We start from the raw sequence: 14,519 nt of genomic DNA on the forward strand, positions 1-14,519 counted from the left end.
TGCTAGAAAAACAATATGAAAGGCATTCCAGAAAGAAGGAATCGCCTTGGCAAAGGTCCTGAGGCTTGCAAGAGCCTTGGAGTGATGGAGCCTTTTTTTTTTTTAATTTTTATTTATGATAGTCACACAGAGAGAGAGAGAGAGAGAGAGGCAGAGACACAGGAAGAGGGAGAAGCAGGCTCCATGCACCGGGAGCCCAACATGGGATTTGATCCCGGGTCTCCAGGATCGCGCCCTGGGCCAAAGGCAGGCGCCAAACCGCTGCGCCACCCAGGGACCCCTGATGGAGCCTTTAAGAGGTTAATATGGCTGGAGCAGGAGCGCCTGGGTGGCTCAGTGGTTGAGCATCTGCCTTCAGCTCAGGTGGTGGTCCCAGGATGCTGGGATCAAGTTTCACATCAGACTCTCCGCGGGGAGCCTACTTCTCCCTCCGCCTTGTTTCTGCCTCTGTGTCTCTCATGAATAAATAAATAAAATCTTTAAAAAAAAAAATGGCTGGAGCAGAGGCTAAGAGTGTAGATTTCAATGTGCCTGGGTGCCCCCAAGTCAGAGAATTGCAACTTATTTCCTTACCAGTTTTGGGGACACAGAAGCAAGAAGATTCAGCCTCCTATGTCTGTCAGCCGAATGAGGAAGATTCAGGCTACTCCAGGCTCTGCGCAGTTTAAACCAAGTGCAGGGGCACCTGGGAGGCTCAGTGGTTGAGTGGCTGCCTTCAGCTCAGGTCGTGATCCCGAGGGATCCTGGGATTGAGTCCCGCATCAGGCTCCCGGCAGGGGAGCCTGCTTCTCCCTCTGCCTATGTCTCTGCCTCTCTCTGTGTCTCTCATGAATAAATAAAATCTTTAAAAAATAATAAATAAAAAATAAGCCAAGTGCAGAAACAAGGAAAGGGTTACAGCATAACCAAAGGCCCTGGGATGTGAGAATTGTGAACCTTCACCTGTTCACAGAGGGGTCACCGTGGCTAAAGCATGGAGTATACATGGGTGCAGACAGCAGGCATAATTTTTAAGGGCCTCGAATGCCGGGTAGAAGAACTTGAAATGTTTCCCAAGGGCAATGGGAGTCATGGAGGGTGTGTGAGCAGAAGAGGAGAATAATGAGGTCTCTGTCTCTGGGGCCTGGGTGGGGAAGGGAGTCAAGGGGTGGGTGGCTGTAGAGTCCAAGGAGAGAGAAGGGCTGGCATCCCGGTAGAGGGGAGAGGGTTGGGGCTGTTATGGAGGGAGATGAGGAGGCCCTTTAGAGATGGATGCAGGAAAAATGGGCAGGATGTAGGGGCGATCTGCGCCCTGAGGAATCCAGGAGAAGCAGCAGCTGGCAGAGGAAGCAGAGATCGGAGGGCCGGAGAGGCAGCGAACAAGAGTGGTGTGTTACAATTCAGTTCTTGGATGGTGCTCGGTCATGTGCAAATTGCTTGTTAAAATTCCCATGACACTGTAGATAGATCCTATAATTAAAGCCTCCCCCCCCCCGTTTTACAGATAAGGAAACTGAGGCTCAGAGGCAGAAGAGACATGAGATTGGAGGCTGGGGCAAGGAAGGACCAACAGCTCAGGAGCTGGACATGTGTGCCCCACCGGGACTGGAGGAAGCTGATGTCCTTGAGGAGGAAATAGCACAATAACAAGTCACATGACCAGGGGAGGGGGCTTCCTGTTTCCCGGCCTCTCCCAAGCCAGACTTGGCCAGCCCAAGGCCTGAGCAAGCAGTGGCCAGAGCTACCCCAAGAGTGTCCAGGGATTTGGGCTGCTGACCAAGGTATTCCTAGAGGTACAGAGGAGTAGCATTAGAGCACGCTGAGGGGACCCAACCCCAAGATTGGGGCCTCTGACTCAAGAGGACCCTGGGGAGGAGAGGTGATTCCTGAAGTCCTCGAGCCAGGTCCAGATTGGGGACCGAGGGGAGCACAGAGGTAGTGAAAGATAAAGGAGGCAAGGGGAGGTAGGAACAAATTTGGTAGGTAGTGAGCTGCCTGTCAGGAGGGGTATTCAAATGTGCCAGCTCAACATTGGTAATTCAAGATCCCTCCCAGCGGGAGGAGATCGATGCTCATTTCATAGAAGAAGGTATTAAGGCTGTCATTCGCCCAGACCAACAAAGACAAGAGCGGAGATCAGGCTGCAGCTTTCGGAAGAAGAATCAGACGACTGAATTCTGGACAGCAATGAGTGCCCGGGCCACGCGACCCCGAAGCCGGCGAGGGAGGCACGCGCCACCTGTAAGTGCCCCCTTCCCTGCCGCATCCAGCTCTTTGGGGTCACTCACCCCCCGGCCTGGCTCGGAGCTTGGCCCTGTGGGTCATTTTCAGGGGGAGCTGGATCCCGTGGCGGAGAGTTCAGAGGAGGCTGAGGCAGCCAGCGGGAGCTCTGAGCTGGGCCCTGTGCCATCTCAGGAGAGCTGCAAGCCGAGGCTGCAGGGGCCAGAGGCAGAGGCCAGTGGGCAGGGCCTGGGGAACAGGTAAGGCCCACTCCGTCTGGGCTCCCACTCCGGCCCTGGTGTGTCTTTCCTCCCCATAGATCTACCTGTGTTCCTCCCCTGCTCACACACACGCCGTAGCTTCCCACTGCCCTCCTTGCCCAACTTTCAAGGCCCCGGATAATGCACCCTCTGTGAGCCAGCCACCCCAGATGACCCCATTTCCAGAACCTTCTGTCTCTCACTTCACCACAGGACCAACAAAGAGGCTGAGGGGGACTCTAGCAGAGGACTGGCCCAATCTCCCGAGGGACCCCGCCAGCCTGCAGAGGAAGGCCACCAGGCCACAGATGTAGCTCCACAGGATGGGGAGACTGTCCCCCCCAGGCCTGAAGCCTCTGACGTGTTTCAGGTTCTCCAGCATGCTCTGAGCTCCCTGGAGGCGGCGGCGGCTGCCTGGCGCCGCCGGCCCCCCAGCTGTCCTGGGCCCGGGGAGGCAGAGGACAGAAGTGAGGTGGGACCAAGGCCCTGCTTGGAGCAGGAGGGGGCAAGTGGTTGCCAGAGGGAGGCAGCCAGCCTGGCAGAGAGGAATGACTGGCTACGATTGGCCTTGGGCAGCCGAGAGGAGGAGCTGATTCGCACGCAGGCCTCCCTGCAGGCCATCCAGGGGGAGAAGGAGATGCTGCAGAGAGAGGTGAGGGTCTCCGACTTACTGTGCTCTACCTCTGAGGGTTCTCTGTCTAAGGGGGAGGCGGGCCTGGCATAGGCAACCTTCCATTGTTTGTTCATTAGAAAAACTCTTATGGAGGGACGCCTGGGTGGCTCAGTGGTTGACTTGAGTTGAGCCTTTGACTCAGGTCATGATCCCAGAATCCTGGGATCGAGTCCCGCATCAGGTTCCCCATAGGGAGCCTGCCTCTCTCTCTGTGTCTCCTCTGAATAAATAAATATAATCTAAAAGAAGAAAGAGGGATCCCTGGGTGGCGCAGCGGTTTGGCGCCTGCCTTTGGCCCAGGGCGCGATCCTGGAGACCCGGGATCGAATCCCACATCAGGCTCCCGGTGCATGGAGCCTGCTTCTCCCTCCGCCTGTGTCTCTGCCTCTCTCTCTCTCTCTCTGTGACTATCATAAATAAATAAAAATTAAAAAAAAAAAAAAAAAAAGAAGAAAGAGAAAAACTTTTATGGAGTGTTGACTGCTGCAGAGCCCTGAACAAAGGTGCCTTGCCTTCTTAGATAAGGTGGTCAGAGATGCCCCTTGAGGAGGTGACACTTGAGCTAGGAGGTGAGGGAGGAGCCATGCAAGGATCTGGGGAAAGAGCATGCCAGGCGGAGAAGGAGCTCCCTTCCAGTGGTGGGAGTGTGAGTCAGGGAACAGTGAGGAAGCCAGTGTGGGGGTGAGGGGAGGGCAGGTTGGTGATGGGGGCAGATTTACATGGTCTGTGGGCTTCTGGGAGTTGGGCCTTGGCCCTGAGCCTGGTGGGCTCCTGGGAGGTTCCCCCCCCCCCACCTCCGCCCCCTTGGCAGAAAGGGGTGGGACCTGGTGCCACGGTCACAGGCGCCCTCTGGTAGGCATGGGAGGAACAGCCGGCGGATCCACGCGGCACTGGTCCAGACACCAGATGGTGGAAACTGTGGAGGTGGCACAAAGTGGGCAGATTCTGGGTGGTGTCGAAGGTGGAGCTGGCAGGTTTGGGTGTGAAAGCCAGAGAAGGGTTGAGGACAAGTCCTGGTTTGGGGTCCTGCGGGACTGGAAGCCAGAAATGCAGGACCAGGAGCTGTTGGGACCCTAATGAGTTCAAGAAACCCCTGAGCCACCCATGTAGGACCATCAAAGATACAATTCTGGGGTCAGAATCCAGAGCTCAGGGCAGATGTCAGGACAAGAGAAACACATCCTGACCTCTTTAACGTGTGGATGGAATCTAAAGCCATGTGGCTGAAGGAGATGGGGGAACAGGCCCTCATCTTGGGCAGGACAAGGTGGCAAGATATGGGGCCACCAGAGCCCAGCCTAAGGGGTGGGGCCCACTTCCTGGCTGGGAAAGATGATCCCTGCTCCACATTCCTCTCCTCACCCCCACCCACATTCCTCTCCTCACCCCCACCGCCTCTGGCACCCACCACTCTGTTCTCTATAACTGTGAGTTCAATTTTTCGTTTTGTTTTATCTTAGATCCCAAATATAAGTGAGGTCATGGTGCGCTTGCTTTTCTCTAACTTATTTTGCTTAGCACAATGCCCTCAAGGTTTATCCATGTTATTACATAATGGCAGGATTTCCTTCTCTCTCTTTTTAAAGAGATTTTATTTTTTATTTTATTTTTTATTTTATTTTTAAATTTTTATTTATTTATGATAGTCACAGAGAGAGAGAGAGGCAGAGACACAGGTAGAGGGAGAAGCAGGCTCCATGCACCAGGAGCCCGATATGGGATTCGATCCCGGGTCTCCAGGATCACACCCTGGGCCACAGGCAGGCGCTAAACCGCTGCACCACCCAGGAATCCCAAGAGATTTTATTTTTTAAGTAGTCTGTACACACAATGTGAGACTCGAACTCATCACCCTGAGATTAAACGTCAGAGGCTCTACCGACTAAGCCAGCTAGGTGTCCCTCCTTCTTTTTTTTTTTTTAAACTTATTTTTTATTATTTTTTTTCTCCTTTTTTAAGGCCAAATAACATTCCATTGTCTATACACCAGATCTTCTTTAGCAAATCATCCACTGATGATCACTTAGGTTGCTTCCTAAGTGTCTTGGCTATTGCAAGTAATGCTGCAGTGAACATAGGGGTGCGGATATCTTTTCGAGCTACTTTTTTTTCATTTCCTTCGCGTAAATACCCAGAAGTGGAATAGCTGAATCGTGTGATGGTTCTATTCTCAAGTTTTGAGGACGCACTATGTGGTTTTGCATAAATGGCTCCACCAATTTACAATCCCGCCAACGGTGGATGAGGGTTTCCTCTTCTCCACATCCTCCCCAACACTTGTGCTTTTTTTTTTTTTTAAGATTTATTTATTTTAGAGAGAGGGAGAGACCAAGCACATGTGCCCATGAGTGGGGGGAGGGGCAGAGGGAGAGAATCTTCAAGCAGACTCCTCACTGAGCACAACGTTTGATCCCATAACCCATGAGGTCATGACCTGAGTTACAACCAAGAGTTAGACACTTAACCAACTGAACCACCCAGGCACCCCAACATCTTTTTGACAGTAGCTATTCTAATAGGTATAAGATGATATCTCATTGTGGTTGTGACTTACATTTCCCTGATGATTAGTGATGTTGAGCACCTTTTCCTGTACATATAAATGTACCTGGCCATTTATATGTTTAAAGATAGAAGATGGGGGTCCCTGGGTGGCTCAGCGGTTTAGCACCTGTCTTTCGCCCAGGGCGTGATCCTGGAGACTCAGGATCGAGCCCCACATCAGGTTCCCAGTAGGGAACCTGCCTCTCCCTCTGACTGTGTCTCTGTCTCTCTCTCTGTGTCTCTCATGAATAAATAAATAAAATCTTTTAAAAAATAAATAAATAAATAAAGATAGAAGATTCTTAAGTGGCTAAGTGAATTGCCCAAGGCTGAATAGTGAGGTGTTCGGAGGGGGCGGGCAGTAGCTGGGTTCCTGCTTTCCAGCCAGGGCCTTGCGACTGTCTCAGGAGCAGGTCTGAAGGAGGGTTCGTGGGTGGTTGGAGCTCCCAGGCCTGACCTACTCCATCTTCCTTCCCCACCCCCACCCCAGGTCCAGGAGCTGCAGGATTCGCTGCTGAGGCTGGAATCTTTCCCACCTCCCTCCCCTGGCCAAGCAGGTGGCTCAGGCAGTGGCTCCAGCAGTTCTGGGGTAGATGAGGAGCCCTGGGGAACTCAGGTGAGTACAGAAAGCTTAAAAACCACGATCTTGAGATTTAGGATTCTGGGTGATGAGACTCAAATCCTGGTCCTACAGTCCGGTAGCTTCAGGGATTGGAAGAGGCTTAAACCCATGACACTAGGCTCTTCAGTGACAATCTGGGCAAATCAAGTCACCTTTTTCTGGCAGGACCCCTTCTCTCTGGCTCATCCCCTGCTCCGACGCCTCCGGAGTGATTCCAGCACTCAGATGCTTGGACCTCTCCCCACTCAACCCCCCGCCCCAGGGATACACGTCATGGAAGCCCAGATGGAACAGCTCCAGGCGTAAGAACCATAAATGCTGAGCTCGTAAGGGCACTGGTGCCTCCCCCTGCTGGGCTCTAAACCTGAGAGTCTGGAGCTGGAGTGGAGTGGGGAGGAGGGTGGAAGTCAGCTGGGTCCCACCTACCCTACAGTGCCTCTCATTTTCCCTCTTCCTGAACTTCTGAGGCAGGAGCATCGAGAAACTCAAATGTTTCAACCGTCTGCTCTCAGCTGTGCTGCAGGGGTACAAGGGCCGGTGTGAAGGCCTCAGCATGCAGCTGGGCCAGCGGGAGGCTGAAGCCACAGCACTGCGTCTGGCTTTGCAATACAGGTGAGTGCATCCCACCCGTGACATCGCCAGCTTGGAAGGGAATGAGTACTCCGAGGATGTGCCATCTCAGAGGATGATCCACAGTGAGAGTCAGGGCCCTTGCAGGAAAGCCCTTTCCAACCAGAGAAATTATTTTTTTATTATTATTTTATTTTATTATTATTATTTTTTAATTTTTTAAATTTATTTATTTATGTATGATAGTCACAGAGAGAGAGAGAGTGAGAGGCAGAGACACAGGCAGAGGGAGAAGCAGGCTCCATGCACTGGGAGCCCGATATGGGATTCGATCCTGGGTCTCCAGGATCACGCCCCCGGCCAAAAGCAGGCGCTAAACCGCTGCGCCACCCAGGGATCCCTGAGAAATTGTTTTTTTAAAGATTATTTATTTATTCATGAGAGACACAGAGAGAGGCAGAGACATAGGCAGAGGGAGAAACAGGCTCCTCGAGGGAAGCCTGATGCAGGACTCAATCCCAGGACCCTGGGATCATGCCCTGAGCTGAAGGCAGACACTCAACCACTGAGCCACCCAAGCATCTCCAGAGAAATTTTTTTTAAGGCAGTTTTAGCCCAAGGGTGCTGAAGGAGTTTACAAGCTCCCACTGGTGAAGGTGGGGGAGGAAGTGAAGGATCACAGAGCAAGTGAGTATGTCACCCACACCATGAGATGGAGCTGGGTGTCCCAGAGCACTCAGAATCGGTATCTCACAGTGAGCACTGTGAGGAGGCGTATGGAGTCCTGCTCACTCTCCTGGAGGCAGACTCGGGAGCAAGAGAGGAAGCCCCTACGGGTGACCTGGAGGCAGCTGAGAAGGAAGCTCAGAGGCTGTTGGCACAAGAGGAGGCTGCCATGGATGGAGAGACACCACGGGATACACAGCCAAGGTACCCTGGGAAGCTGAGAACTGGGAGGGCCAGTGAGTGGGGTCCTTGTTAGAGAAAGGGGCTCCCACGCCTCCACATTGGGGTTTGGCATGGCTGAGCCCCAGCAGGGTTGGTGTAGGATGCTCCATGGTTCATGTGCATGAGGCCTGACTAGAATTGTCTGGGTGCTACTCAACAAAGTTGACATGGTGGCTGACAGCCACTGCAATTGGTATAGTATCCACCAGGGTTGGCATGAAGATGGATGATGGTGCCCACTGATTAGAACTGGCATGATGGTGTTTAATGGGGTTGCCCTGATGTTGGTACACATTGAGTTAGCATGATGTTGCCAAACTGGGTTGGCCAGCTGAGCAGTGGTGCCCATCGTGTGGTGGCATCCACTGTGTTGCCATAAGTGATAGCACCTACTGAGTTGGTGTGATGGCTTCCATCATGACGGCGTGAGCAACAGTCAGTGTTGATGTGTTGGTGTTCACTATGTTGTCTTGATGAATGATGGTGCCCATTGGGGTTTATATTATGGAGTCCACCATGTTGGTATGATAGCACTCACCACAGATGGCATAGAATCCATCATGGTCAGTAAGATGGAAGTTGATAGAGCCTACCAGAGTTGGCATGAGGTTAACACGACTATGGCCACCAGTGTTGACATTAGACCCCTCTTCTGTTTCCTGTAGCCCTGAGGGCAGTAGTGTGGATCGGCCCACACCACAGGAGGTGGCTACCCAGCTCTGGGGCTATATCCAGCGTCTCCGGGAGCGCCGTGCTCTGGTGAAGATTCCCCCAAAACCGGGCCCAACTTTGGCACCCATGCCCACTGTGCCCCATGCAGAAGCTCTGGTGCAGGCCATTCTGGGGACCCAGCCTGGCCCGACCCTACCCCGGTTGGAGAAAATGCAGATCCAGCGAGACTTGGCAGCCACACGGGTACATATGGGTAGTGGTCACTGTGTTAGTCTTTCCGGTGGGACAAAACCCTTTGCTGAGGCTGAGAGGGATGTGTTTGGGTGACTGAGTAACAAAGGAGAGTTCTACTTGGCTGGGGGCAGACTTCCTGGAGGGAGGAGGATTGGAACTGGGATTTTGAGGGTTGAAGAGGAGTTTGTCTTCCGGAATTCAATTTCTCATAAGATTCTGAATCTGGCTTTCCAAAATTTCCTGCCTGTGGAAAGGAGATGGAGGCGGGGGACATAATCTGAGGTTTATACCCTGGCATGAAAGACCTGAGGTTCTATAGCTGGAGAAACTCCAGACCCTTCCACTGAGATGTTACTTGATCTTGTCTAAGATATTGGTACTCTCTGAACTGCCATTTCTACAGCTGTCATTTTTAGGAGACGATAATTCTCATCATACAAGATCATGGTGAAGGTTTGGGTTCTTGCCTAACCAGTCCTCACTGGGTACCTCCTGGGGCCTCAGTTTCCCCAGATCCTAGAGGCCCAAATTCTCTGCCCACTCCTTGGTCTCTCAGGAGACTCTGGCTGACCTGATGCTGCGGCTCCAGTTGGTGCGGCGGGAGAAGCGGGGTCTGGAGCTTCGAGAGGCTGCCCTCCGAGCCCAGGGCCCAGCCCATGTGCTCCTGCTAGAGCAGCTGCGGTGGGAGCGGGCACAGCTCCGGACGGGTGGGGCCAACAGTAGCAGTGGGGACAGCAGTGGAGGCAGGAGCAGTGGAGACGAAGAGGAATTGTCTCAGGTGAGTGGCCCTTCCTGGGCCTGGTGGGGCTAGCAGTATACTAGCAGGTCCGTGGCCCTGGTCAATCACAGCCCCTTTGGAGCCACAGTTGGCATTTCTGCACGAAGAAATGAGTTTGGGGCACCTGGGTGGCTCAGTGGTTGAGTGTCTGCCTTTGGCTCAGGGCGTGATCCCGGGGTCCTGGGATGGAGTCCTGCATTGGGCTCACTGCAGGGAACCTGCTTCTCCCTCTGCCTATGTCTCTGCCTCTCTCTGTGTGTCTCTCATGAATAAATAAACAAAATCTTAAAAAAAAAAAACCCACAAAGAAATGAGTTGAATGGTTAAACTGCCTGTCAAAGTTCATACCTATACTTTGTTTTTTTTTTTTTCTCTGAGGGTATCAAGCCCAGTAAGCCCCAAGGTGTTTTAGTGTCTTCCACTCAAACCTGTGCCTCCTCCTTAGTCCCACTCCAGCATCTCCTCCCCAAAAGCCCAAGCCCAGGCTTCATCTCTTCCTAAATTTTGGCTCGAGCATTCTCCCTGAGGCCTTCCCTTTTGCCTTTTCCTATCTCATCAAGACTGCCCTCTGCTTAAAGCCTTCAGCAGCTTCTGGAACCCTCCTCTAAATCATCTCTCCCACCTTCACACCTTTGTAGATGCTGTGCCCCTGCCAAGAACACTGGTCACTTACCTCTTTGTCTGATTAAACCCATGATCTCTTGCAAGTCATTGCCTGCCTCCAGATGAGATCCCCTGTTATTTATTTCTCTGGTTTGGGAGTCATTTTACCTTTCTTGGGGTATCTCACCAGACTGGGGGCTCTGTGAGGGGAGGGGCTGTGGCCGCCACCGTCTGGGTGACTTCCATGTCCAGCTTGGGCTGAGTCCACACTCCACCTAGGCCAATGTCACTTCCCTCCCTTCTGCCTCCCACAGGGCCCTCCTGCTCTCCGCAGGGGTGGCAGGGGCGTTGATGGAGGCCAGGTGGACAAAGTGCAGGGCCCGGAGACTCTAGCCCAGGAACTGGCAGCGTCACTTAACCGGTGTGTGTCTCGGCCCTGGGCTGGGGGATGGATGGGCGGGGCGGGGGGGGGTATATGTGAGAATCCACGGGGGCACTGTGTGCAGCGGAGGGTTGGCTGCACTTCTGTGTACAGGTGTGTTCACATGGCGTTGAGGGAGATGGGAAGGATTGGCTACGGCCACAAGCTCCTCTCTCCCCACCCTTGCACCAGGGCCCTGGGCCTGCGGGAGCAGCTGCAGTCTCTGCGGGAGGAACTAGAACACGTGGCTCAGAAGGGGCGAGCCAGATGTGCTCAGAGTGCTGAGCTGAACAGGGACTTATGCAAGGCTCACAGGTGGGTCCCCCTCTTCTGGTGACTTCAGAAGTGAGTGTCCTGGCTTTCTCTGAGCCTCCCCCTCCCCCCCCACCACTGTAAGGTGGGTGGCAAGTTCAATCCATCCCATACTGCCCCTTTACCGGATGGAACCCCAGGAAGATTCAAAGAGTTCCTGTCTGGGGCTGGGAATACATAGCTCCTGACGTAGGTGGGATGGGGGGCTGTTTCCCAGCTCAGCCCCATCCCCCCTCCACCCTCCTCTAGTGCCCTGGTCCTGGCCTTCCGAGGTGCCCACCGGAAGCAGGAAGAGCAACAGAGGAAGCTGGAGCAGCAGGTGGCATTAATGGAGGCTCGACAGGCAGAGGAGCTGGAGGTGCTAGAAGCCACCGCAAGGGCACTGGGGAGGCCCAGACAACCCCACCGGCCTCCCCGGCTGGGAGAGACCTTTCTGTAGGCCCCATCCTGGCTGTTTCTGGATGTGCCAGACAGTTTTATGGCGGGCCACATCATAAACCGTCCTGGAGTGATGTTATATCATGTGTGACCTTGAATGTTGGGACCTGTTGGGTGGGATGGGGGCTGTTGCACCTGAGTGTCTGGGAGCTGATGGAGGGGTGGCTGGGCATTTGAGACAGGCTTCCTGTCTCCGGCCTGGCACCATGTAGCATGTGACTGTGATATGTCAGCGGGATCGTGCCAGAGCTCATGCCAAATCTAGGGCTGGCTGAAGGATTTGGGGTCAGTGAGGTTATTTGGCCAGAACCGAAATTCCAACACTCATCTGCCTCCCGAGGCCCTGGAAGGGGTCCAGAGGGATAGGACACACCTTCCCTTGCCCATCCCCGTCACAGGGAGCTGCTGGATTTGGCCTGGTAGCTGCTCCCAAAAGGAAAATACCCATATACCAGGAGGAAAACTGAAGGCCTAATGATTCAGGGTGTGGAAAATTAGCTGGAAAAGCAATCTGCAATCGCTCCCCAGCTGGAGGTGGAGGAGAGGAGGAATCAGAGGCCTTTGTAACTTGCATTCAAAGAATATGGAGCTAAGGTCAAGGACGCTGGGTGGGTGGGGAAGCAAAGGTAAGAACCTGCAAGTGGTGACTCCGGGGCAATGAGCAACTAATAGATCGCGCTCACGGGCAGGGAGGCCCATTGGGGCCTGAGGGTCTGGACCTGACCAGGCTAAATTCCAGCTTTTTCTGGCCGGGCGTCCGAGCCGTTAGTTAGTGTTAGGTTAATAGCAGGCAACTGATTAGCATGTCATTTGTGTAAGCCACACCTTCCGGAAAGGGGGACCGGGTGGGACCCGGTTGGCGCTTGCCTCCTGGATGATGGCTGAAATCCAAGACGGGGATTAGAAAGGTTTTCATCCCCAGCCTGGTGGTGGTGGTGCGGGGTGGTTTCCAGCCCACACCTGTGCAGGTGTGCGCGGTGGCTGCCTGCTGCAGGGCGGGCCCCAGGACTCGACCTGGTCCTACTGACGCACAACTCCTTAGAGATCGCGGGGGCTGGTGACCTTCGGTTGGTGCAATCTCGCTGGACAAAGGCCAGCTTTGAAGAAAGCAGAGAAACTGAGGAGGGCAAGGTGCTGAGGAGGGTCAGGGGAGCTGACCTTATCTCCTCTTGCCAAGAATGCAAGAGTGACTTCAGGCCCCCCCAGTCCCACCAGTCTCCCCAGTCCGCAGAAGGAGACAAGGTCACCTGCGAAAGGGTGGGGAACGAGTTTGCGCTGTCGGAGGGGGGCAGGGGCCGCTTCCCAGGCCGCCGGGAGCGGGGTCTGGCCGTTCCCACGGGTGCCCCCTCGGCAGATGGGCCCAGGGCTCTTTGTCCTGGGTCTGCAGCCGCCACAAGGTCAAATGTCACCGCGGGGCCGCGGGCAGGGGTCAAGGGGGCGGGGCCGGACTTCGACCCCCACCCCCCCAGCCCAGGAGGGCCCCAGGGGGCTCGGGGCCTTGGCGCTTGGGGAAGGGGGCAGGGCCGCCCTCGAGGGGTGGGACCTACCAGAGGTTCTAGGATATTCCCCCTTGCCTCCAAACCGGCCCTAGTACCCCGCAACTGGTGTCCCTCAAGCCCCAGGCCCCTGCCTCTCCACTCTCAGGTCCCCTTGACTCCCTTCCCTGAACCTGGTCTCCCAAGATGCCTTCCTTCTCCCCTGCCCAAGAATGCTGAAAAGTGCAGACCAGAGACCTGGGACCCCTGTCCTCAACCCCAAATAACCAGCCAGCACCTCCAGAACATTTCCAGGCAATCCCAGAACAAAATGGTCCTCTCTAACCATCCAGACCCCCATCTCCAGCAGGGCTTACAGGGCCGGGAATTCCACTCTAGTCAGTCCTACAGAAAGTCCTCGCTCATGTCTAACCACAGTCTTTTGGCTTCCTGCACTTGCTAAAGACTCCTCCAACTTGCACCCAGCCAGACTTTCCCTGGGGGCCCCAGAGGCCCAGGCTGGGTGCATTGTGCCTGGCTTTTACGTTACCTTGGTAGCCTTTTAAATGTTGCATGATCTCCAAGATTTCCCAGGTCTCCCAGCTCCCCCCCACCGAAGCCAAGGTATATCTGCCCCCTCAGATGTAATCTGGAGGACATGCCTTTTCCCAAGGCCTCTTTCTGCAAGGGGAGGGCCTGTGGGGGCAGAGGGCACTGTTTTTCCTGCTGGCAGCTCTCAGAGGCCCAGCCACGTGCCCTGGTGTCCAGTTCTGGGCCCGGGGCCTAGGGCAGGGCAGGAGATAAGGCCCAACACTGGACCTGCGGGACTCCAAGGTGAAAGGTCACCATAGGAAGGGCTTTTCCAGCTGGTTAAACGTTAACAGGCCCAGAGCTAGAAGCTCAGGCTTGCCCAGCCCAGCGCTGCCTGGGCGGGAGATGTGTGTGTGTGTGTGTGTGTGTGTGTGTGTGTGGTGACAAACAAATGTCACTTAATAAATGCTGGTCGTCCCCAGTGAGTGAGGGGGGCAGGGGAAGCTGTAAGCCAGCGGCAACTGAGAGGCTCCTGGGAGCCTGGAAGAGACATCTGCAGTCCAGCCGGTGGCCTGGCCAAGCCCTTTATGTGAAGCACAGAAAGAAAAGGAAATGAGAGAGGAAAGGGGGGCAGGCCCCAGTAGGGATGGTGGGCATTCCTGCTGCCTCGAGCCTAGCTGGGCGGGTGGGTGCCCTGCCCCCAGAGGCCTAAAATTCTGGCGAGGGGGCCCCTGACCTCGCACCCCCGCCAGCCACAGACCACAACATCCCTTGGCCCTGGAGATTCCCAGCACCAGGTGTTAGCCCGAGCTGAGAAAGGGTGGGGTGAGGGTCGGACGCGGCGACTTTCTGGAAGAGGAAGCAAACACAATCCATCATGCAACTGTGCAAAGAAATGCCCCAGGGTGTGCGTGTGTGTGTGTGTGTGCGCGTGTGTGTGTACTGCGCAGGGGCGTGCCCCCCGGGTGCAACCGGCCCCCATTATTGCTTTTGCAGGGAATGCAGGGGTAGGGTTCCGAGGTGCGCCTCGAGGGCGGTTGAGCGAGGCATCGTCCAAGGCCGGAGGCGGAGGGGAGGGCCTCGGAGAGACATCTTGTGCAGGCTGCGGAAGGGCAGAGGGCAGCGGCGGCCCGGGCTCCCGCCGCGGCCCGGCAGGGGTTAAGGCTGGAGTCGGGCGAGGGCGGGGGCAGTGGGGGGATGGAGGGGGGGAGGGTCAGGCCGAGCGGCCCCGTGCTCCGC

The 14,519-nt window shown here is 55.0% G+C and overlaps 1 protein-coding gene across 4 annotated transcripts; it reads left to right on the forward strand.

Moving 5' to 3' along the window:
• Nucleotides 1-1,652: 1,652 nt before the first annotated feature.
• USHBP1 (USH1 protein network component harmonin binding protein 1) lies at nucleotides 1,653-11,353 on the forward strand. 4 transcript variants are annotated; one of them, XM_072721269.1, is made up of 13 exons: nucleotides 1,653-1,760; nucleotides 2,093-2,220; nucleotides 2,311-2,459; nucleotides 2,673-3,111; nucleotides 6,167-6,292; nucleotides 6,464-6,600; nucleotides 6,770-6,910; nucleotides 7,625-7,798; nucleotides 8,482-8,731; nucleotides 9,279-9,500; nucleotides 10,418-10,524; nucleotides 10,717-10,839; nucleotides 11,086-11,353. In XM_072721269.1, exons 2-13 carry the CDS (start codon nucleotides 2,167-2,169, stop codon nucleotides 11,273-11,275), a joined length of 2,112 nt encoding a protein of 703 aa, XP_072577370.1. In that variant the 5' UTR covers nucleotides 1,653-1,760; nucleotides 2,093-2,166; the 3' UTR covers nucleotides 11,276-11,353. The 4 variants fall into 4 exon arrangements, with proteins under 4 accessions (XP_072577370.1, XP_025845470.2, XP_025845469.2 ...); XM_025989685.2 differs by having other exon boundaries at nucleotides 1,663-1,772; nucleotides 2,035-2,220; XM_025989684.2 differs by having other exon boundaries at nucleotides 1,680-1,760; nucleotides 2,035-2,220.
• The last annotated feature ends 3,166 nt before the right edge of the window (nucleotides 11,354-14,519 follow it).

This window comes from Vulpes vulpes, chromosome 9 (assembly GCF_048418805.1).
Source record: "Vulpes vulpes isolate BD-2025 chromosome 9, VulVul3, whole genome shotgun sequence".
NCBI classification, from domain to species: domain Eukaryota; kingdom Metazoa; phylum Chordata; class Mammalia; order Carnivora; family Canidae; genus Vulpes; species Vulpes vulpes.

Bases quoted from the DNA above. Each gene is read 5' to 3' on its own strand.
- USHBP1 (XM_072721269.1), top strand. From the start codon at position 2,167: ATGAGTGCCCGGGCCACGCGACCCCGAAGCCGGCGAGGGAGGCACGCG. The intron at 3,112-6,166 runs GTGAGGGTCTCC...CCCCCACCCCAG, and splicing joins AGGAGATGCTGCAGAGAGAG to GTCCAGGAGCTGCAGGATTC. The intron at 10,525-10,716 runs GTGTGTGTCTCG...CCCTTGCACCAG, and splicing joins CTGGCAGCGTCACTTAACCG to GGCCCTGGGCCTGCGGGAGC.